General features: G+C 47.4%; 1 protein-coding gene across 1 annotated transcript in view; it reads left to right on the forward strand.

The window, feature by feature from the left end:
* Positions 1-20,251, forward strand: part of FAM131A (family with sequence similarity 131 member A) — a 57,028-nt gene extending 36,777 nt beyond the window's left edge. Inside the window, exons 4-5 of the mRNA XM_070946127.1 lie at positions 12,994-13,122; positions 19,707-20,251. Of these exons, the coding sequence (XP_070802228.1) occupies positions 12,994-13,122; positions 19,707-20,251 (674 nt within the window). The remainder of the gene's footprint in view (positions 1-12,993; positions 13,123-19,706) is intronic.
* The last annotated feature ends 2,205 nt before the right edge of the window (positions 20,252-22,456 follow it).

Here is a 22,456-nt window from a genome sequence, read left to right on the forward strand (position 1 = left end):
AGTCTGGGGAAGCCAGGTTCATAACTGCAGTGATTCCCTTAACAACAGTGGCAAGAGCAGTCGTAAAACGGAGCAAAAGTCATTTAACAACTGTCTTACTTAGCAATGGAAATTTTGGGCTCAGTTGCGGTCATAAGTCAAGGACTTACACTGGAGGTTTTTAAGAAGAGATTGGAGAGCCATTTCTCTGAAGTGGTGCAGAGTCTCTCCTGTTTGAGCAGGGGGCTGGACTAGAAGACCTCCGAGGTCCCTTCCAACTCTGTTATTCTGTTACTATCTGTGTTTGGAATTAAATGGTGCAATATGGGTAATCCTCGATTTACAACAGTTGCTTAGTAACCGGTCAAATTTACTGTGGACCTCCAAAGGGGTATTCATTAGTCAGTGCAGAAGTTCTAACACTGTTCTGTCCCCCTTCCTCACACAGGCAAACGTAATACCAAGCACGCCTGCCAATATTTTATTAGGTAAACAGATTAGAATTCTTGGCAGACCAAGGTTTTGGCAGCAAACTGCTGAATGCCTGCCAAGACCGTTTTCACTCCCATAAAGCAGAAGAGGATTTATCTTCAGTCTGTTCCAGGAGCAACAAATTATCCATGAGACAAGAGTTTAGTCAATGTTCAGTCCAAAATATATCCAAGCCGAATTTCAGAGATCACGCTGTGACTTTCAGGTTTAACTTTGTCCGTCACAAAGCCTGAAGAGCAATCCCACCCACTTTTATTCCTGGTGGGGCATGGCTCCGTGACTCAGCTCAATCTCTGGCCCTCCCACGCCTCTTCCGTTGCTGCGCACACTTCTCCCTCCGACGCTGCCTGGGATCAAGCCAGGATTCATCATCCTCGCTCCCTATCAATTGGTGCTCCGATATGCCTTCCTCCTGGCACATCCCAGGCTGTTCCTTCTGGCCTTCGGATGGAACCTGAGGCATTGCCAGAGAGGAGGGTCCTGGAGAGGGAGGCCTTATCAGTTCCTCCCCATCACCTTCTGAGTCCTCTTCCTCTGTTAGGACAGGCTCAGGAGTCTGTCACAACAAACAGAGTGATGGCTAACCTTTTCGTCATCGCGTGCCGAAAGCGGGAGGAGCGGGTGGGGTCACGTGCGCGCATGTCCACACCCATAATTCAATGTGCCCCACCTCCCCTGTGCATACGCGCGCGCCCCCTGCACTCCCCCTGCTTTTGACATGCGATGGCACGGAGGGCCCAGTAGGCCCGTTTTTTGCCCTCTCCAGGTTCCAGAGGCTTTCTTGGAGCCTGGGGAGGGCAAAAACGGCCTTCCCCACCACTCCGGAGGCCCTCTGGAGGCCGGAAAGGGCCCATTTACTGACTTCTGATGGGCCCGGAAGGCCTGAAAATCAGATGGCCGGCATGCACATGCGTGCTGGAGCTGAGCTAGGGCAACGCTTGCGTGCCCACAGATATGGCTCCATGTGCCACTTGTGGCACGCGTGCCATAAGTTCGCCAACAGGGTTCTAACAACTCCCCTCCTCCCACACCATGGTCACATGATCACATTTTGGGCAATTGGGAACCAGCTTATGCCTGTTTAATAATAATAACAATAACAACAGTAACAGAGTTGGAAGGGATCTTGGAGGTCATCTAGTCCCACCCCCTGCTCACGCAGGAGTGTAGCACTCTATAGTCCCATGACCTCATTTTAAGATGTCCTTTCCCTGAAAACCGGCATTTACTTCCGGTTTGCAACAAAACCGACCCGTCGCAAACAGTGGGTTCGTTTAACGACCGCGGCGTTCGCTTAACCACTGCCACGGTCGCTTTAAGAACCGTGATGATTTCACAACCGCCGTGACAAAGCGTGTTGTGAAAAATCAGGCCCGTCGTGTGGGCGACCCTCTTTACAACTGTCACAAATGACAAACCTGATGAGCAGACTCCCTTCCGGTTGTAAGTGGAGGACTCCCTCTAGGGTGCTTTGAGCCTCTGCAAGATTGAAGGCCCCTGTTTTAACTTTTCAACACACAAACACACACACACACACTCCAATGTTTGACTTGACTCACTCCAAAGATGCTCTGGACACAGGGGTCTCTAACCTTGGCAACTTTAAGCCTGGCAGACTTCAACTCCCAGAATTCCCCAGCTGGCTAGGGAATTCTGGGAGTTGAAGTCTACCAGGCTTAAAGTTGCCAAGGTTAGAGACCCCTACTCTGGAGGCCACAAAGGAAGTGGGGGAGATGCTCCTCAGTTCTCCATTGCTCCATCGCTTGCCCAGAAAACAATGCTTAACATTCCTCAAATTCCTGCTCTCTTATCACACCGGCTGGCCCAGAGGCCTCTTGCTTGGAGGAGATAAAATTTCTCTTTCTGGGAGACATTGTGGGAGAATGAAAGGTATTTTCTCAGGCCCTGAACCTTTGCCTGGTGGGTTGGTTGGTTTAGTTTATTTCTCCCGTGTTTTTATTGTTTTTGAACATATCCAACATATCTTATACTTTCCTCATAATAACAATCCCGTGAGGTGAGTTGGGTTGAGAGAGAAGGATGAACCTTTTCCTTCCTTCCTTCCTTCCTTCCTTCCTTCCTTCCTTCCTTCCTTCCTTCCTTCCTTCCCTCCCTCCCTCCCTCCCTCCCTCCCTCCCTTCTACCTTTCCATCTTCCTCCCTCCTTGCTTTCATCTTCCTTCCTTCCTTCCCTTCCTTCCTCCTTTCCATATTCCTCCCTTGCTTGCTTCCTCCCTCCCCGCTTTCATCTTCCTTCCTTCCTTCCTTCCTTCCTTCCTTCCTTCCTTCCTTCCCTCCCTCCCTCCCTCCCTCCCATCTTTCCATCTTCCTCCCTCCCTCCCTGCTTTCATCTTCCTTCCTTCCCTCCTCCTTCCCTCCCTTCCACCTTTCCATCTTCCTCTCTCCCTCCCTGTTTCATCTTCCTTCCTTCCTTCCTTCCTTCCTCCTTTCCATCTTCCTCCCTTGCTTGCTTCCTCTCTCTCCGCTTTCATCTTCCTTCCTTTCTCCCTACCTTCCTCCTTTCCATCTTCCTCCCTCCTGCTTTCATTTTCCCTCCTTCCCTTCCTTCCTCCTTTCCATCTTCCTCCCTTGCTTGCTTCCTCCCTCCCTGCTTTCATCTTCCTTCCTTCCTCCCTCCCTCCTTTCCATCTTCCTCCCCCTGCTTTCATGTTCCTTCCTTCCTCCTTCCCTCCCTTCCACCTTTCCATCTTCCTCCCTCCCTCCCTGCTTTCATCTTCCTTCCTTCCTTCCTTCCTTCCTTCCTTCCTTCCTCCTTTCCATCTTCCTCCCTTGCTTGCTTCCTCTCTCTCCGCTTTCATCTTCCTTCCTTCCTCCCTACCTTCCTCCTTTCCATCTTCCTCCCTCCTGCTTTCATTTTCCCTCCTTCCCTCCCTTCCACCTTTCCATCTTCCTCCCTCCCTCCCTCCCTGCTTTCATCTTCCTTCCTTCCTTCCTTCCTTCCTTCCTTCCTTCCTTCCTTCCTTCCTTCCTTCTTCCTTCCTTGCTTGCTTCCTCCCTCCCTACTTTCACCTTCCTTCCTTCCTTGAGAAGCAATTAGGCTTAAGTGCAGGGTCATCTTCCTTTTGAGCGACTCTAAAATTTAGAATTGCAGCAGGGAAAAAAAATCTCCAAATAAATCACGCTGGATCTTCCAGCTGGGCCCCTCCACAGCTCCGCATGTTGTATGATTCATCCTGAGGTTGCCAGGCAGTTCGGAGCCAATGATAAAGGCTGGTGCTGAAAGCTGCCATTGACTGCCTCTCTTTCTCTCTCTTTCGGAAGTGACACCCACAGGCAGCTGTGAGCTCCAAATTAGTTGCCTGTGGTGCACCCCTAGTTTAGGACGGGCTCAGCTGCCTAATGGCAGGTCAGATCAGCAGACACGTTAATGTGGTTCAGTTGAAAGCCTCAGACCAGAGGTCTTCAAACTTGGCAGCCTTAAGACTTGTGGACTTCATCTCCCAGAATTCTCCAGTCAGCTGGCTGGAGAATTCTGGGAGTTGAAGTCCACAAGTCGTAAAGCTGCCAAGTTTGGGGACCCCTGCCTCAGACCCTGAGCTTCTGCACAGGATGAGATGGAGGAGAAGCCCCCAAGGAACTCCAGATCTGGTCTACCACTACAGTAGATAGTAACAGTCGTGTCAAAAAACACCACTTAGTGGTTTCTAGTGGAATAGGCAACAATTTATATCTATATATATAAAAGCGAAAACCACTCACGCATTAATCACGAAATCTCCAGAACCGTAACGCCTACAAACTCGAAATTTGCCATGTATGTTCCTCTTGGCTTCTAGGTGCTCACTAAGAAAGGATTTTTCAAAATGACCATCAGAGCATTAGTATTTTTTTTTAATTTGATTTATATGCCGCCCTTCTCCGGAGACTCAGGGCAGCTTACAATGTGCTCAGCAGTAGCCTTCATCCTTTTGTATATTTATACAAAGTCAGCTTATTGCCCCCACAACTGGGTCCTCAATTTACCTACCTTAGAAAGGATGGAAGGCTGAGTCAACCTTGAGCCTTGGCGAGATTCGAACCTGCAGTAATTGCAGGCAGCTGGTTTTAATAACCAGCTTAATAACAGGGTGCCTTAGACCACTGTACTACCAAGGCTCTTGGTAGTATTTCCTATATTATTACTAACACGGTCTGATGCAAAGGAGTTTTACTCCCACTCCCCACCTCAAAAGAAATCTGTTCCAAATGCAAAACACAAGCAGAGGAGAGGAGTTTCACTTTCAGTTTTACTTTCACAGCAGCAAGCAGCTTTACTACAGAACAGTTGAGCTAAGCCATGCCCAGCCTCCTTCCTGTCTCCTTCTTGCTCACACAGCAAATACTTTTTTAGTTTCCAAATACCCCTCACCTCTCTCTCACACACTGACAGGATGCTAGCCAGATGAATACCGATGGATGCTGCAGGCTGGGACATTCTACTCCCCCTCCCGGTCTGTTCCAACTGCCAGTTGCATTATATTAACACAAACACACTCTGATGCTATGGAGTTACACATTCTACAATAAGTTTCAGGCTGCAAGTGTCAATTTATCAAGCCCGAGCACATAGTTTCGTAGCGAAGCACGGACGTCCAGCTAGTTTTCTATATATTTATATATGTCAAAAAACCGTAAACCTCTACAGAAGCAATACTGCAGCTGATTAGCATGGCTATTTCCAAAGGGACTGACCTTGACTTATTCTAGGTTTAACTCTTTTGTGTTCATAGCAGTTGTAGATGGAAAAGAGGACCCCAGGTGATCGCATCTCTATTCTGTACCATGAAACAAATACTTTGGGGAATCGAGAAAGTGGCTCCAACACCTATACACACATACTTAATAGAACCATTAAAGATAGCTGGGGAATTCTGGGAGTTGAAGTCCACCAGGCTTAAAGTTGCCAAGGTTGGAGACCCCTGGTTTAAACAATTCATTCGCAACTGAAAGCAAATATACATGTCCCACATTGCAGGATCCAACCTGGGTCAGTCACTAAGACCAGAAGTTGGTGGCTCAGCAGACTAAAAGCATTGTGATTAACACCAGCTGTCTGCAATTACTGTAAGTTCGAATCTCGCCAGGCTCAAGGTTGACTCAGCCTTCCATCCTTTCTAAGGTAGGTAAATTGAGGACCCAGTTTGTGGGGGCAATAAGCTGACTTTGTATAAATATACAAAAGTATGAAGGCTATTGCTTAACGCATTGTAAGTCGCCCTGAGTCTCTGGAGAAGGGCGGCATATAAATCAAATTAAAAAAAAAATCTTCCGAGCTTTCGGACTCAGGCTGAAGCCTGTCCTCAGGGAATTTCTCTCTACCAGAATGTGTGCTTTGGGCTATTCTATGCATAGTATTTATGTGGTGCCTGGCTGTGTGTAGCTTTTTAGTTGTTGATTGGGGTGTTGATGGCCGGTTATTGCCTGTTGTTTCCTTGTGCTGCCAAATCCTCCGTTCCTGAGTACTAGACAATCTGGTGGTAAATCATCACTCCTGTTGACTGATAAGTGGCTCCTTTCCCAGGCTTATTTTTTTATGTATTTATTTTATTTATTTGTCAAGCATATATATGATAACAGGTAAAAGTATAAACATTATTTGAATACATGAAAAGAGTAAGAGTAAAAAGGAATATTAGGACAGGGTTGGTAGGCACCCTGGTGCACTTATGCATGCCCCTTACAGACCTCTTAGGAAGGGGGTGAGGTCAACAGTAGACAGTTTAAGGTTAAAGGTTTGGGGGTTTGGGGAAGAAACCAGAGAGTCAGGTAGTGCATTCCAGGCATTGACCACTCTATTACTGAAGTCATATTTCCTGCAATTGAGTTTGGAGCAGTTTACCTTGAGTTTGTATCTATTATTTGCTCATGTATTGTTGTGGTTGAAGCTGAAGTAGTCATTGACAGGAAGGACATTGTGGCAGATAATTTTATGTACTACACTTAGGTCAGACCAAAATCGGCGTAGTTCTAAGTTGTCTAAGCCCAAAATTTGAAGTCTGGTGGCATAAGGTATTTTACTGCGGATAGAGGAATGGAGGACTCTTCTCATGAAATACCTCTGGACTCTCTCAATTGTATTAATGTCCGATATGCAGTGCGGGTTCCAGACAGATGAGCTGTATTCGAGAATTGGTCTAGCAAATGTTTTGTATGCTCTAGTTAGCAGTACAATATTACCAGAGAAGAAGCTACGCAAGATTAGGTTAACAACTCTTAATGCCTTTTTAGCAATGCTGTTACAGTGGGCTCGGGCACTTCGTTCTTTAGAAATGAGTACTCCAAACATTTCCCTGGCTGATTTTGTGCCTACTCGTCCAACAATCTTAGTAGGGGTGAAATTGAATGTATGTCCTTGTTCACTGCAATGTGAGGCTACCAATGAATTTGGGTCTCCTCGTCTAACCGCTCACTTGCGTTCTTGAAATCTGGCGATAAGCACACAGCACATATTCTGGCGAGAGAGAAGTACCCTGAGGCAAGTCCGAAAGCTCGGAAGACTAAACCTCTGGTCCTGGTAACTGGTCCAGATTGGATCCTGCCATTCATTCTTGGTCTTTATCCCACCATTGAAAAAAATAAAGATAAAAATAAGCCATAAAAGAAAATTGCCTTACAAGGAAAGGTTTGGGGCAGGGGTGCTATTCAGCAGGTTCTGACAGGTTCTAGAGAACCGGGCGGAAATTATGAGTAGTTCGGAGAACTGGCAAATACCACCTCTGATTGACCCCAGAGTGGGGAGGGAATGGGGAATTTGCAGTGTCCTTCCCCTGGAGTGGGGAGGGAATGGAGATTTTGCAGTATTCTTCCCCTGGAGTGGGGAGGGAATGGGGATTTTGCAGTATCCTTCCCCTGGAGTGGGGTGGAAATGGAGATTTTGCAGTATCCTTCCCCTGGAGGATGGTAGGAATGGAGATTTTGCAGTAACCTTCCCCTGGAGTGGGGTAGGAATGGAAATTTTGCAGTATCCTTCCCCTGTAGTGGGGTAGAAATGGAGATTTTGCAGTATCCTTCCCCTGAAGTGGGATGGAAATGGAGATTTTGCAGTATCCTTCCCCTGGAGTGGGTGGGAATGGAGATTTGGCAGTATCCTTCCCCTGCAGTGGGGTAGGAATGGAGATTTTGCAGTATCCTTCCCCTGGAGTGGTGTAGGAAGGAGATTTTGCAGTATCCTTCCCCTGGAGTGGGGTAGGAATGGAGATTTTGCAGTATCCTTCCCCTGCAGTGGGGTAGGAATGGAGATTTTGCAGTATCCTTCCCCTGGAGTGGGGAGGGAATGGGGATTTTGCAGTATCCTTCCCCTGGAGTGGGGAGGGAATGGGGATTTTGCAGTTTCCTTCCCCTGCCACGCCCACCAAGCCACGCCCACAGAACTGGTAGTAAAAAAATTTGAATTCCACCAGTGGTTTGGGCTGGGAATTGTTTTTTTTTTGTTTGTTTTTTTAAAAGAAGGGCTTTCAAATGGCCCACAATATTATTCAGAAGGAGAAATATTCTAAGTCAGGGGTGTCAAACTCAAAGGCCAGGGGCAGGATCTGTCCCATGGGGTACTTAGATCCGGCCCGCAGGGTCACCCTGGAAAAAGCGAAGGTCCAGCTAGAGAAAACGAGCTGCCAAGCTCCGTTTTCGGCTACCACGGCCTCCTGCAACCCTCTCCCAGTGAAAACAGAGCTCGGGAGCCTGTTTTTGCTGGCAGAGCGCTCGGGCCGCCACAGGCGCCCCCAACAGGAGTGATGTCGAGCTGGTCACGCCCACTCTGGCCACGCCCCCCAAGGTCAATCAGAACCATGATGTGGCCCTCAATGAAATCGAGTTTGACACCCCCGAGCTAAGCGATGTTGAGATGTGAAGATTTAATTCAGGCGTGAGGGAAATCTTATGCGCAGAAGGGAAATGAGGATACTCAGAAAAAGAGCTTGAGGGGAAAAAAAAATTAAGAGGAATCTATTTTTTTAATTAGTGCGTCCAGAACAAAAGGGCCTGGTGGCTCAGCAGACTGATAGCATTGTGATTAACACCAGCTGTCTGTAATTACTGTAAGTTCGAATCTCACCAGGCTCAAGGTTGACTCAGCCTTCCATCCTTTCTAAGGTAGGTAAATTGAGGACCCAGTTTGTAGGGGCAATAAGCTGACTTTGTATAAATATACAAAAGTATGAAGGCTATTGCTTAACGCCTTGTAAGCCGCCCTGAGTCTCCGGAGAAGGGCGGCATATAAATCAAATTTAAAAAACAAAACAACAAAAAAAATGCCCCCCCTAGCAGCATTGCCGTCTGTTTCGGAGACGGCAGCTTCGACCGCCGTCTCAAAAACAATTGAAGTTCAATTTATTTAGTCATTCTTGTATGTTGCCGCAGTTGATCTACGGCGATTAAATGTATGTTCTAAGAAGCACTCAAAAAGTAGATAATAGAATTAAGAAAGATTTTTTAAAAAATGTAATAAAAGATAATACATATTTACAATCCGAGTTCACAGACAACTGGGCCATTGGCAGGAATTCAAATTATGTTACCAATGCAATTGAAAGGCACCAAGCAGGAAGCTTTTAGTTAAAGGCACATAAGCCCTGCTAAGGAAAAAAAAAGCTACTTTATTGGCCTTTATTATTATAATGATAAAATTATAATTATATAATAATTAAACCGTAATTATTATCATTGTTTCCTCCAGTATTCCTATTCCTTAGGAGAGCTTTCCCAGATAAATTGGCCTTTTTCTGCAGCCCAATTTCCCTAAACACTGGAACAAGTTTGTCCTTCTGATCATCTTGTACTTTGCATTTCTAAATAAAAGGTAAAGGTAAAGGTTCCCATCGCACATTCCCGACTCTAGGGGGCGGTGCTCATCTCCGTTTCAAAGCTGAAGAGCCAGCGCTGTCCGAAGACGTCTCCGTGGTCATGTGGCTGGCATGACTCAATGCCAAAGGCATTGAGGAGCCTGAGTGGCACAGCAAACTAATGCTACTGTTAAAGGTAGTGTTTAGCTTCCAGCTGCCTGCAATTACTGCAAGTTCAAATCTCACCAGGCTCAAGGTTGACTCAGCCTTCCATCCTTTCTAAGGTAGGTAAAATGAGGACCCGGTTTGTGGGGGCAATAAGCTGACATTGTATAAAATATACAAAAGTATGAAGGCTATTGCTTAACGCCTTGTAAGCCGCCCTGAGTCTCCGGAGAAGGGCGGCATATAAATCTAAAGAAAAAAAAAAGGCGCACGGAACGCTGTTACCTTTCTACTTGCATTTTTCACCTGCTTTCGAACTGCTAGGTTGGCAGAGCTGGGATAAGTAACGGGAGCTCACCCCGTTACACAGCACTAGGAATTCGAACCGCTGAACTGCCGACCTTTCGATCGACAAGCTCAGCTTGTCTTAGCCACTGAGCCACCGTGTCCCTGCATTTCTAACTAAATGACTGCAAATATATATATTCCTTATTCTATTGCACCAGAGGGAATTGGAAGTCTGCGCCTTTTTCCCCCTTCTTTTCTATTTGCTTTTGTATTTTTGTATTTTATATTATAAGCTGATAAAACTGTCAAAGCAAAAAAGAAGTGTAGGAGAAAAGCAAGCTGAGCTGGAAGATGGGGTTAAACATGTCATCAGTTTGGGGTCATTGAGTTGCCCCGAGAGATTGAAGTCCAGCCCTCTGTGACCGATAGTTGACTAAACCCTTGTATTAGAGATAGCAACAATAAACTGTTCCTGAAGAACGGTTGCAGGAACTGGGTATGTCTTGTTTAATGAAAAGAAGGACTAGGGGAGACATGATAGCAGTGTTCCGATATCTCAGGGGCTGCCACAAAGAAGAGGGAGTCAAGCTATTCTCCAAAGCACCTGAGGGCAGGACAAGAAGCAATGGGTGGAAACTAATCAAGGAGAGAAGCAACTTAGAACTAAGGAGAAATTTCCTGACAGTGAGAACAATTAATCAGTGGTACAACTTGCCTCCAGAAGTTGTGAATGCTCCAACACTGGAAGTTTTTAAGAAGATGTTGGATAACCATTTGTCTGAAGTGGTGTAGGGTTTCCTGCCTAAGCAGGGGGTTGGACTAGAAGACCTCCAAGGTCCCTTCCAACTCTGTTATTCTATTCTATTCTATTCTATTCTATTCTATTCTATTCTATTCTATTCTATTCTATTCTATTCTATTCTATTCTATTCTATTCTATTCTAAACTCTTCTCTTCTAGATTAATGCCAGGTGCAAATAACCAAGAACATTTGTTGAGTTCAAGGTACAGAAGAGTTTACTGTTGCTACCTCTAATCCAAGAACTAATGGTCAAATCCAGTGGTGGGATTCAGCCGGTTCACTCCACATCGGGTGAACCGGTTGTTAACTTTCTGAGCAGTTTGGCGAACTGGTTGTTGGAAGAAATCATTAGGGCAGAAAACCGGTTGTTAAATTATTTGAATCCCACCACTGGTCAAATCTAAATGGGCGCTAGATAACGGTCAACGGTATTCATGGGGGTAAGGTTGGGCTTAGGTCTCTCGGGGCAATGCAATGATTTCACACTGATGACATGTTTAACTTCACCTTCCAGATCAGCTTGTCTTTTTTTTCTTACATAAGCAAAGGATAACTTCACATGAAGTATTAGTACCACTTTATAAAGCCTTAATACGGTCACACTTGGAATGCTGCATCGAGTTTTGGTCGCCACGATGTAAAAAAGATGTTGAGACTCTGGAAAGAGTGCAGAGAAGAGCAACAAAGATGATTAGGGGGCTGGAGGCTAAAACACATGAAGAACGATTGTAGGAATTGGGTATGTCTGGTGTAATGAAAAGAAGGACTAAGGGGTGACATGATAGCAGTGGTCCAATATTTGAGGGTCTCCTACAAAGACGAGGGGGTCAACTTCTTTTCCAAAGCACCAGAAGGCAAGACAAGAAACAATGGATGGAAACTAACCAATGAGAGAAGCAACCTAGGCATTTCCTAACAGTGAGAACAGTCAACAAAATGGAATGGCCGGCCTTCAGAAGTTCTGCGTGCTCCATCACTAGAAGTTTTCAAAAAGAGACTGGACAACCATTTGTCTGAAATGGTATAGGCAGGGGTGAAATCCAAAATTTTTCCCTACGGGTTCTGTGGGCGTGGCTTGGTGGGCATGGCAGGAGAAGGATATTGCAAAATCTCCATTCCCACCCCACTCCAGGGGACGGATACTGCAAAATCTCCATTCCCTCCCCACTCTGGAGCCAGTCAGAAGTGGTATTTGCCGGTTCTCCGAACTACTTAAAATTTCCGCTATCGGTTCTCCAGAACCTGTTAGAACCTGCTGGATTTCACCCCTGGGTATAGGGCAGTGTTGGCGAACCTTTTCGGCACCGGGTGCCGAAATGGGAGCATGCGCGCACGTGCAAGGGAGCACCAGAAACCGGAAGAGCAGTTCCCTGGTGCACATGCGCGCGTGGGGAAGCTGAGCTTCCGGTTTCCGGCCTGTGCATGCGTGCTGGTCACCTAATCTTTCAGTTTCTGGTGTGCATGCGTGTGCAACCGGCTGGCCGGTGTGGCATGCCCGGAGAGATGGCTTTGTGTGCCATTTCTGGCACTCATACCATAAGTTCGCCATCACTGGTATAGGGTGTCCTGCTTGAGCAAGGAGTTGGGCTAGAAGATTTCCAAGGTCCCTCCTAACTCTATTGTTTTATGTTCTATAGACTTATTGTCAGCACTCCAAGCTGCATTCACTCCAGTGCTGACATAAGAAGGAGAAGGTGGGGGCATCTGGCAAGAGGACGCTTGACTTTTCATCTACTTATTTTCCCTGGAGATACTATCCCCCTAGGAGATGGGTTGGGAGGGGGGAAATTCCTTTGAGCTGAAGTAGTAGATAACAGCAGAGTGACTTGGAAGATGGCCAATGAGAAGCAGAGTAGTGGGGAAAGGAAAGGGAGGGTTTGGACCAGGAAGTCAGTGTTGGCTGCAACTGAGTCGGAGTTTCGATTGTTGTGCCTAATAAATGAAAGATTTTGATCAAGGACTATTTGTTTGAAATGCAGTTTATTTGAGACAACACCGAATCCTGACACTTATATTATGGAACATTTTTTCCTCAGGTGACTTCCCAACCTTTATCAATCAGCTGAAGGTCTGAAATCTACTAGATTAATCTTTCCCCAGCTTGTCACTCCAGTTTGGTAAAGTACAAAGCAGGGGTGAAATCCAGCAGGTTCTGACAGGTTCTGGAGAACCGGTAGCAGAAATTTTGAGTAGTTCGGAGAATCGGCAAATACCACCTCTGGCTGGCCCCAGAGTGGGGAGGGAATGGAGATTTTGCAGTATCCTTCCCCTGGAATGGAGTGGGAATGGAGATTTTGCAATATCCTTCCCCTGCCACGCCCACCAAGCCACGCCCACCGAACCGGTAGGGGAAAATGTTGGATTTCACCCCTGATACAAAGCTTGGATTTCTGACTTCCATGACGGTCCTTAGGGTTGGCACCTCTTCCACAGTGATTTCCACCACCCTGTGTTTCACCGCCTCTGCGTAACAACACTCCTTTCTCCCCAGGTGTAGCCGAACAGTTTGCCATCGCTGAGGCCAAACTCAGAGCTTGGTCATCGGTGGAAGGGGATGACTCCAATGATGAGTCTTACGACGAAGATTTTCCCACTTCGGGTGAAACTGCCCAGGCAGCTGGTAAGTGAGAACGGCTGGCGTTTCTGGTAGGTTGAAAACCAACAGGAGGCTGAACTAGGTAGAAAAGAAAGAAAAAGAACCAATTCAGTGATGGGTTCCTCCTGGTTCGGTCCGGTTCGGCCGAGCCGGTAGCGGTGACGATATGACGTCACTGAACCGGTTCTCTCCCCCCGCCCTCCCACCCCCCCACGTTATTCTTACCTTTTATTTGGTCCCACCCCCAATCTATTGCTGCCTCCTGAGTCCCAGCTGGTGACTAGAGGGAAAAAAACTGTTTAAACTCTTGCTGCGGGGCTTCAAAGGGCCGTCCTACAGCTGATCAGTGTTAAAAGCAAACAAATGAGTGGGGTCGTAAGTGTGAGGACCTTCCAGAAATGACTCTGACCAGCTAGCCACGCCCACCTAGTCACATGACCTCCAAGCCACACCCACAAAATAAGCCACGCCCACAGAACCGGTAGTAAAAAAATTTAGAACCCACCCCTGAACCAATCCACTTACTTTATTCCAAAATCTAGGTCTCAATGCAATACCAGCACGCTGTAGGTTCTGGGTGTCAATCTCAATTTCATTGAAGGCGGCATCAGCATTACGGTTGCTCTGAAAGGCCCGGTTGCATTTAAGACTATTGTAGGAAGTTGGCACCCACCCCTCTCCTAGGAAAATGAGGTATTTTAGGAAATATTAAAAGGGCAGAATATTTCCCCTAAAAGGGAGGCAGAAACTCAGCCCCCCCACCTTTGTCAATGGGCCATTAAGGCCTGGGCCAGTCTATTCTACATAACAAAGATCTACCTCCTTCAGGCAGAGCAATAGTAGGAATTGCCCAAAGCCCTTTCATTACATCATCACCCAGCAAGAGTCAACCAAGCCTGGGACACAGACAACCTACAAAGTTACCCCTGCATGGCCCCATGGGAGTCTGATAACCAATCAGAAGACAAGTTCAAATTCAAAGCCCAACAGAGGGCATAAAACCCAGGCACTCTCAGCATTTCTGCCCTTTTTTTTTACCCAAGATCTCCAAGGCATGTGATCCTGTTCATCCAAAAACCTTCTTTCCGAGCATCTTCCATAATTCCAGTGGTTTTTCCCCCACTTGGAACTGAACCCAGAAGGATATTTCTTCCAACGATTTGTATCCTATTAGTTCAGGAGTGCCCCTCAAGGCCAGGAGATTGCCCGATTAGTTTATGACTGCAAACCTGACCTTCAGATTGAAAGAGGGAGGGTCTCTTTTCAGGCAACACAGAGAGGCCATTTTGGCATTTTTGGAACCTCTTTTAAGCCCCTGCACAATTGGACCTCTTCGGAGTTCCAGATGTTTTCATTTGCAGGGAAAATGTATTTTTTCTTCCTGTAGTTCCTCTTATGCGGTGCATGGCCTTCTCCAATTAGAAGAGACACTTGTTCGGCAGGCTGAGGCAAAGAGGCAGTCCCGGAACCAGTGAAATCTGGGGGCTGGGCAGGGGACGGAATGTATCTGCCCTCCGTGTGGAAGGGATTGCCACTCTCGAATTGGTGTTTTTAGTCACACTAGATGCTGTTTTAGGACCTCTTTCCAGAGCACGATACCATAGTCTCTTGAGACGGAAGATTGCCAATGAGTTCCTCTTAACTGAGAAAGCAGTCTCAAGGGGGAAGGGGGCAGGAGGTGGGAGGAAGAGAAGGAGGAGGAGATGAGGAGGAGGAGGGAGGAAGAAGAGGAGAAAGGAGGAGATGAGGAGGAGGGATGAAGAGGAGAAGGAGATGAGGAAGAAGAGGAGAGGAAGAAGAAGAGAAGGAGATGAGAAGGAGGAGGAAGGAGGAAGAAGAGGAGGAGGAAATGAGGAGGAGGAAGAGGAGGAAGAAGAAGAGAAGGAGGAGGGAGGAGGAAGAAGAGGAGAAAGGAGGAGATGAGGAGGGATGAAGAGAAAGATGAGGGAGGAGGAGAAGGACAGGAGGAGGGAGGAAGAAGAGAAGGAGATGAGGAGGAAGAAGAGAGGAAGAGGAAGAAGATGAGAAGAAGGAGGAGGAGGGAGGAAGAAGAGGAGAAAGGAGGAGATGAGGGGGAGAGGTGAAGAGAAAAAGGAGATGAGGAAGGAGGAGTAGAAGGACAGAAGGAGGAGGGAGGAAGAAGAAGAGAAGGAGATGAGGAGGAAGAAGAGGAAAGAAAGAAGAAGAGAAGGAGGAGAAGATGAGGAGGAGGAGGAGGGAGGAAGAAGAGGAGAAAGGAGGAGATGAGGAGGGAGGAGGAGAAGGACAGGAGGAGGAAGAGGGAGGAAGAAGAGGAGAAGGAGATGAGGTGGAGGAGGAAATGACAGAGGACAAGACCCATCCTGCAAAATGATCACACCAAGTTTTGCGCCATTACCAGGCCAGCTCGTCCCCTTTGGAGGGCCACGTCATGTCACAGTACACTGCCTCTATCCAGTTCCACGATGACTAAGTCACCCCTCTCGCTCGTGGGCTGGAGATAGGACAAAAGAAAAAGCAAAAAAAAGATAAAGATATTTCAAGGACTTGCATGGTGCAAGCAGAGACAAGCTCTAAATATGGATCTACCCACTAGGATACTCTGATTAGCACTCCAGCTGCCCCTTTCAGAGAAGCGTGTAAATCCACCTTCTCTCGGCTGCTCCCGCCAAGTTGCACATGAAGGACTTCTGGGCCTTTTAGAATCTTTTGTGTCCTAATTTTCGGGCAATTTTTGGTGGGTTTGCCCCAAAATTAGGAAGAATTGGGAAAAAGTAATAATTTGGCTAATAGAAATAACATCGGAAAAAATAGAACTTAAACCAGAGATTTTCCTACTAGGGATGATTAAAGAAAACTATAGGAAAGAAATAAAGAAATAGGAGCCTGGATAGCTCAACAGACTAAAAAGCCTGTTATTAACATTCAGCTGTCTGCAATTATTGCAAGTTCGAATCTCCCCAGGCTCAAGGTTGACTCAGCCTTCCATCCTTTCTAAGGTAGGTAAATTGAGGACCCAGTTTGTGGGGGCAATAATAATAATAATAATAATAATAATAATAATAATAATAATAATAATAATAATAATTTTATTTCTATACTGCCCTTCTCCCGAAGGACTCAGGGCGGTGTACAGCCTATTTAAAAACACAGACAAAACAGCAATTAAAATAAGTTGACTTTGTATAAATATACAAAAGTATGAAGGCTATTGCTTAACGCATTGTAAACCGCCCTGAGTCTCCAGAGAAGGGCGGCATATAAATCTAATTTAAAAAAAAAAGTATTTAATATTACAGATAGTCACTGCAGCCAGATTGGCGCTCGCCAATTGGAAAACTGACCAATTGCCAACAGATCAATTGATATCCAAAAAAATCTATAATTGCGCAGAAATGGACAAACTAACATTTGAAATGAAGGACAAGGTAGACTCAAAACGTTATATACAGCGTGGAATAGGTGGTATGATTGGATAACTCGCAGAAATGAGAGTAAATGAAAAATTTTGTATGATAATAATAATTAACAAATATGCACCGTGAATAAGATAATGGATGTGTGACCAAAGTCACTTTTTCTTTTTATGTATTGTCGTTTGTATTAATATATATGTATCTTGTAAAAAAACAAAGAAAAAGAACCTTTTGTGTCCACCAAGAGCCCTCCCAGTTGGCCACATGTGTGTTGACAAAGTGTGTAATCTCTATACTTTGGGGGCAGACAAAAGCTTTCTTTTCCTTTCAATGAATTGCTGACAAATCTGGATCCATTTACATATCAAAGAAAGTGAGCCGTAATCTGCCAGTGTAACTTCTAAGGACAATTCAAATTAATCATCTCTATCATATGGAGGCAAGAGACCGAGGAGGTGTCTGGATGAGACCCCCTAAATCCAGGAGTGGGCTTCAAAAATTTTAGCAAGGGGGTTCTCTGCCTGGTTGCTGGGTGGACGTGGCCATGGTGGACGTGGCCTAGTCAGCCTCCTGCACCATGGCGGGGGGAGTGTTTTTGCCCTCCCCAGGCTCCAGAGGCTTTCGTCGAGCCTCCGGGAGGGCGAAAATGGCCTCCCCAGGCTCCAGAGGCCCTCTGGAGGCTCAAAACAGGCCTGTTTCCGGCCTTCCCAAACTTCCGGTAAGCCCATTTTTCACCCTCCCCGAGCCTCTGCGCATGCCCTGCACTTAACTGCATCCAAAATGGGCTGCATGGAGACTCCTGGGAGGGGCGTGGTGGGGTGGGAGGGGCCAGCCGAGAATGGGATTTGGGGGTTCTCCAAACTGCACAGAATCTTAGCTAGAGGTTCTCCCGAACCCCCATCAGCCCACGCCCTTTTCTAGCTGTGGGGTGTGTACCTGATAGGGATGTGGGTCTTTGCTCTGGCAAAATTCCCACCAGAAAAATAGGATGTTGGTAAGCTTGGCTCATGGTTTGAAGGTGTTTTGAAAAAATGAGAATATTAGCACAATGTCATCAAAATTAGCCAGGGGAAATAATCTAGAAGGGAGGAGTCCTTGGTGTTCTCTGAGCTTGGTTGTTTTGTTGTAGACATTTCATTACCCAATCTAGCTAACACCTTCAGTGCTAATCTAAAAAGCTTCCCCCGAATCTCATTTTGAAATTCAACTCTCACCATTAGTCTAGTTTGACTGGAAAGGGAGCAGAGCAAAGAGGCTGCTGTAGAAAGGAGCTGTCGTTGGATCTACAACCGATTAGATTGGAAATCTAAGTACCCCTTTGTCCAAGTTCTGTGAAGCTGCCAGCCAAACATATTTACGAGATATATTCCAAGCTTAGGAATGAGCTCTTGTAAGTTAGATCCTACATTTTTGAATGGCCTTATTTATTCTTAAGAGAGGCTAAGATCAGGCAACATATTATGGAATGCAGCCAACCTTGAGATTTTTAGGATGGTGGTCACAATAAAAGAGTTGGAAGGGACCTTGGAGATCTTCTAGTCCAACCCCTGCTGAAGCAGGAAACCCTACACCTGTGATGGCGAACCTATGGCACGCGTGCCACAGGTGGCACACAGAGCCATATCTGTGGGCACGCAAGTGTTGCCCTAGCTCAGCTCCAGTGCGCATGTGCGCACTGGCCAGCTGATTTTCAAGCCTTCTGGGCCCACCGGAAGTCAGGAAACGGGCCATTTCCGGCCTCCGGAGGGCCTCCAGGGGCGTGGGGAAGGCTGTTTTTGTCCTCCCCAGACTCCCAGAAAGCCTCTGAAGCCTGGGAAGGGAGAAAAACAGTCCTACCGGGCCCACCGGGCCATCGCATGCCAAGAGTGTGGGGAGGGTGTTGCGCACGCATGCACAGGGGGGGTGGGTCACATTGAATTCTGGGTTCAGTTCAGGTTTTAAATCAATGTGTTGTTGGATCATTTTTTTCTAACCATGTCTTAATTCTGCTCCAATATTCTCTAGCTTCTGGGCACGTCCACCACATGTGATAATAAGATCCTGGTATTTGATGGCATTTCCAACGTTTAGCTGATTTGCCTTTAAACGTTTTTGCCAATTTTTTCGGAGGCATATGCCATCTATAAAACATTTGATATTGATTCTCTTTATATGCAGTGGACATTGTTAGTTTATAGTTCCTTTCCCATAACTCTCCTTATTTCTAGGTTGCTTGTCTCCATGATGAGTTTCCATCCGTTACTTCTTGTTTTGTCCTCGGGTGTTTTGGAGAATAGTTAAAACAGTAACTATAGCGTTGAAAGGGACCTGAAAGCTAGGTTCGAATCCCTAGTATGCACTGAGGCCTGTACTAGGGATTCGAACTGCTGAACTGCCGACCTTTCTGATCGACAAGCTCAGGGTCTTAGCCACTGAGCCACCTAGTCAGGCTATAGATTGACCCCCTTCTTCTTTGCGACAACCCCTTAGATCAGGGGTGGGTTCTACGAGACCGCCTGCTGCCACCAGTAGCCTCCCACCGGCCGGTACGCTCTCATAGAGAGGGGCTCCTCCGGATGCCGTGGGCCAAACAATGTCAACTGGCAGCCCCCAGGGGGAGAGCCTTCTCTGTGGGAGCACCTACTATCTGGAATGAGCTCCCCCCGGAGATACGGAGGATCCCAGATCTACGCACCTTCCGCCGCGCTCTTAAGACCTTTTTATTCCATCAGGCTGGCCTGGCCTAATTTCTCCCTTTTTAAAACGCAAATTTTAATTCGTTTTTAATTTATTGGGGTGTTTTAAATCTGTCTTCGGCCAAATTGTTTAATTCGGTTTTATCCTGTTTTAAATTTTGTATTTATGTGTTTTTATCTTGTGGCTGTTCACTGCCTTGAGTCCTTCGGGAGTAGGGCGGTATACAAATCAAATAAACAAATCAAATAAATGGAAACTACTTACTACCAGTTCGCAGCGGGCCCGCGTGTCCGTGTGAGCGAAGTGTGCGTGCCCGCTCTTCTGCGCATCCGCAGAAGCGTTCTGATGACGTCGGGGTCGGTGGGCAGAGCCTCCCTCCGGTTTTACTACCGGTTCTATAGAACCGGTCTGAACCGGAGGCAACCCACCGCTGCCTTAGATATTGGAGCGCTGCTATCATGTCACCCCAAATCCTTCTTTGCATTGAAGTGAAATGCTGCATTACTAACCTCTTCCCTCTTGGTTGTTGTGTTGCAGACGCAGTGGGCCAGCTCCCGAGTAACACCCTCTTGAAAGGTTTCCTGCACAGCCGCCTGTGCCACCTGAGCTCCCGGCAAGGTTCCTGTGACCCGGAAAGCGATTCTTCTCAGTCCACCATCTCCCCGGAGACCTTGTGCTCCAGTCTCTGCAGCCTTGACGACAGCTTCCTTCTCAAGGAGTTGGGCTCCCCGTCCGAACTTGCCGCCAAACTGCTAGGCTCCGTATCCGGCGGGGAGGACATGCTGATCTCCAAGTTGCCCACCACACAAACTGCCGGAGAATGTGCCTTCCGGAGCCTGGCACAACTCGAGTGCCAGGACTCTATGTACTCCATGTCCTTCACCGAGTCCTGCCTCTCACCCACGGAGGAGGAGGGCCTTCCGTGCAAGGACTACAAAGTCCATGGGGACAGTTGCCAGGTCCGGAGAAAGGTCTCCGATGTGGCGTCCTCCGGCGTGGTGTCGCTCGACGACAACGAAGATGACGAGGTTGAAGAAGAGCTGGAGGAGGAGGAGGAGTTAGAGGACGCCGAACAGCCGTGAATCCCCCTTCCTGTTCCGTGGCATGCTTCACCTGCCATTTTGCCCTGCTCCGTGGCACCTTTCGTCTACCCAGCTCCACGGCCCATCAGTTGTCTCAGCGGGATGGTTCCTCCTCCCCCTTTGGATGAAGGAAGGCAGCATGGGCAGGAGTGGCGGGTTCGAAAGCTCCCCTCCCAGGCCTTCCTGAGCTCCACCGTGCCATCCGATGCCACCATTAAAGCCTCAGGAGCTGCTTAATGGCTCTGTGGGTTTTGCCTGCTGCATTTTATCTCTCTTTCTCTCGTGGCCTGTTTTGTTTCCTTTGCATGGGAATGTCTTTGGGGTGCAGGGTGAGGATGCCGAGCAAACTATCGGAAGAAGGGCGACGCTGGTGGGAGTCATCACAACTCGGGGACGGGGGACCTCGGGCAAAACCCAATCGTGGTGCCCCGGGAACCAAAGGTGCCCTCGTTCGCTCTCCAGGTGGCATGGCTAACACTCTTTCAAGACAAAAATCATTTCTCTTCTTCAGACTATGAAACTCGACAGACTTTTGAGATTACCTGTATGTCCCCTTTCCCATCCCGGCTCCTGTGGTTTTGTGGCGAAGAGCTGAAACAGGATGTGAAAATGCAACAAGAATGTGCGATTTGTTATGCTTTTTTTAAAAAAACAAAACAAACAAACAAAAAAACCCAAGAAAAAAAATATATATCCACCCCGGCCCGAGGGGCAATCCTTGGCTTTATTGTCTCAGATTTTATACTGTGGACTCCTTGGAAGAAAGTGGGGAGGGTAAGCGGGGTGGGGGGGTGCCCCGGTGTGTGCTAATATGCTCCATTCCTGCCTTCCCCCATCTCTTCGGAAAGGAATTGGAGAGCACAAGTGAGTCCACATGACCTTGTTCCAGATCTTTTCTATCGTTTTGTACGTGTGTCTCCATGTTCTGTCTTTCCGGGATTTGGTACCCCTCACACGGATGGATTTCCATAGGGTGCCCTATCCCCTGCTCTGCTCTCCCACCGTGGCCCACCTGGGTTGGGAATATTATAATCTTTATCCTGTACCCCTTTGCCCTAAGGTAGCGTTTCTCAACCTCAGCCACTTTAAGATGCGTGGACTCATCTTAAAGTGGTTGCGTTGACGTCCACGCATCTTAAAGTGGTTGAGGTTGAGAAACACGAGTGTCTCTCTTCCATATGGCCTCTTCTGGCCTCACCTCTTCTCCAGGCCCAGGTTAAGCGGATTTGGATGGTGCAACATCACCAACCTGTGTGGCACAAGCCGTAATGACGTCACACATGTTGAGTCATCGTCTCAGAGATGGTGCCGATGGTCTTATCTGCATCATGGTTTGCTGGGATCGGGCCTCCTTTGGATCTTGAGATAACAAAGGACTTTTGACCTCGCTGGTTGGGAATCTGGGGGAGTTAGGTTCCTCAACTCCGAACTCTATAGAGCAGAGGTCTCCAACCTGGGCAACTTTTAAGAGTTGTGAACTTCAACTCCCAGAATTCTTCAGCCAGCCATGTTGGCTGAGAAATTCTGGGAGTTGAAGTCCACAAGTTTTAAAATGGCCAAGGTTGGAGACCCCTGCTATAAAGAGCATCCGGTGAAGGAAAGATCACACCATGGGTGTGGCCATGGTGGGCATGGCCATGGTGGGCATGGCCAGAGGGTGTGACAGGCAGCACTCGGCCTACTGCACCCCCCCCGGAGCAAAAATGGGACATGGGGGCCACACTGCCGCCCCCCCCCCCCAGTGTCCCGTTTTGGGCCTAGTAGGCCTCCCTGTGCCTCCTGGGAGCAAAAAACAGAGCCCGTGTGGACTCCTGGAAGGGGCAGGGGCTGCCAGCAATTTAACAACCGGTTCTCCCAAACCAGCCCAAACCGGCTGAATACCACCACTGGTTTTTATCCTGATGTAATTGTCAAAGCTTCTTTCAAAAGTTTCTGGAAATTGTAGTTTGGTAAAAGGGTTGAGGACACAGAGATGAAAGTTCTAAGGTTGTCCACACACCAGCTTTAGCAAAGGTTATTTTGGGGGGCAGACAGAAGGGCAATTAAATCAGTTTGAGACCTACAGGGCATGTTTTCCCAGCCCCATCTGCACCCATATTCATGCATCTGATTTGGATAAAAAGATTTGAACAACAGCGCTGTCTGCAGTGTATGGTCATAAAATTCAAGACGGCAACCTTGCTGTTATTGAAGATCAGATTTGTT

Source organism: Pituophis catenifer, unplaced genomic scaffold (assembly GCF_029215685.1).
Source record: "Pituophis catenifer annectens isolate HBS135680 unplaced genomic scaffold, rPitCat1.0.hap2 SCAF_6, whole genome shotgun sequence".
Classification (NCBI taxonomy): Eukaryota; Metazoa; Chordata; class Lepidosauria; order Squamata; family Colubridae; genus Pituophis; species Pituophis catenifer.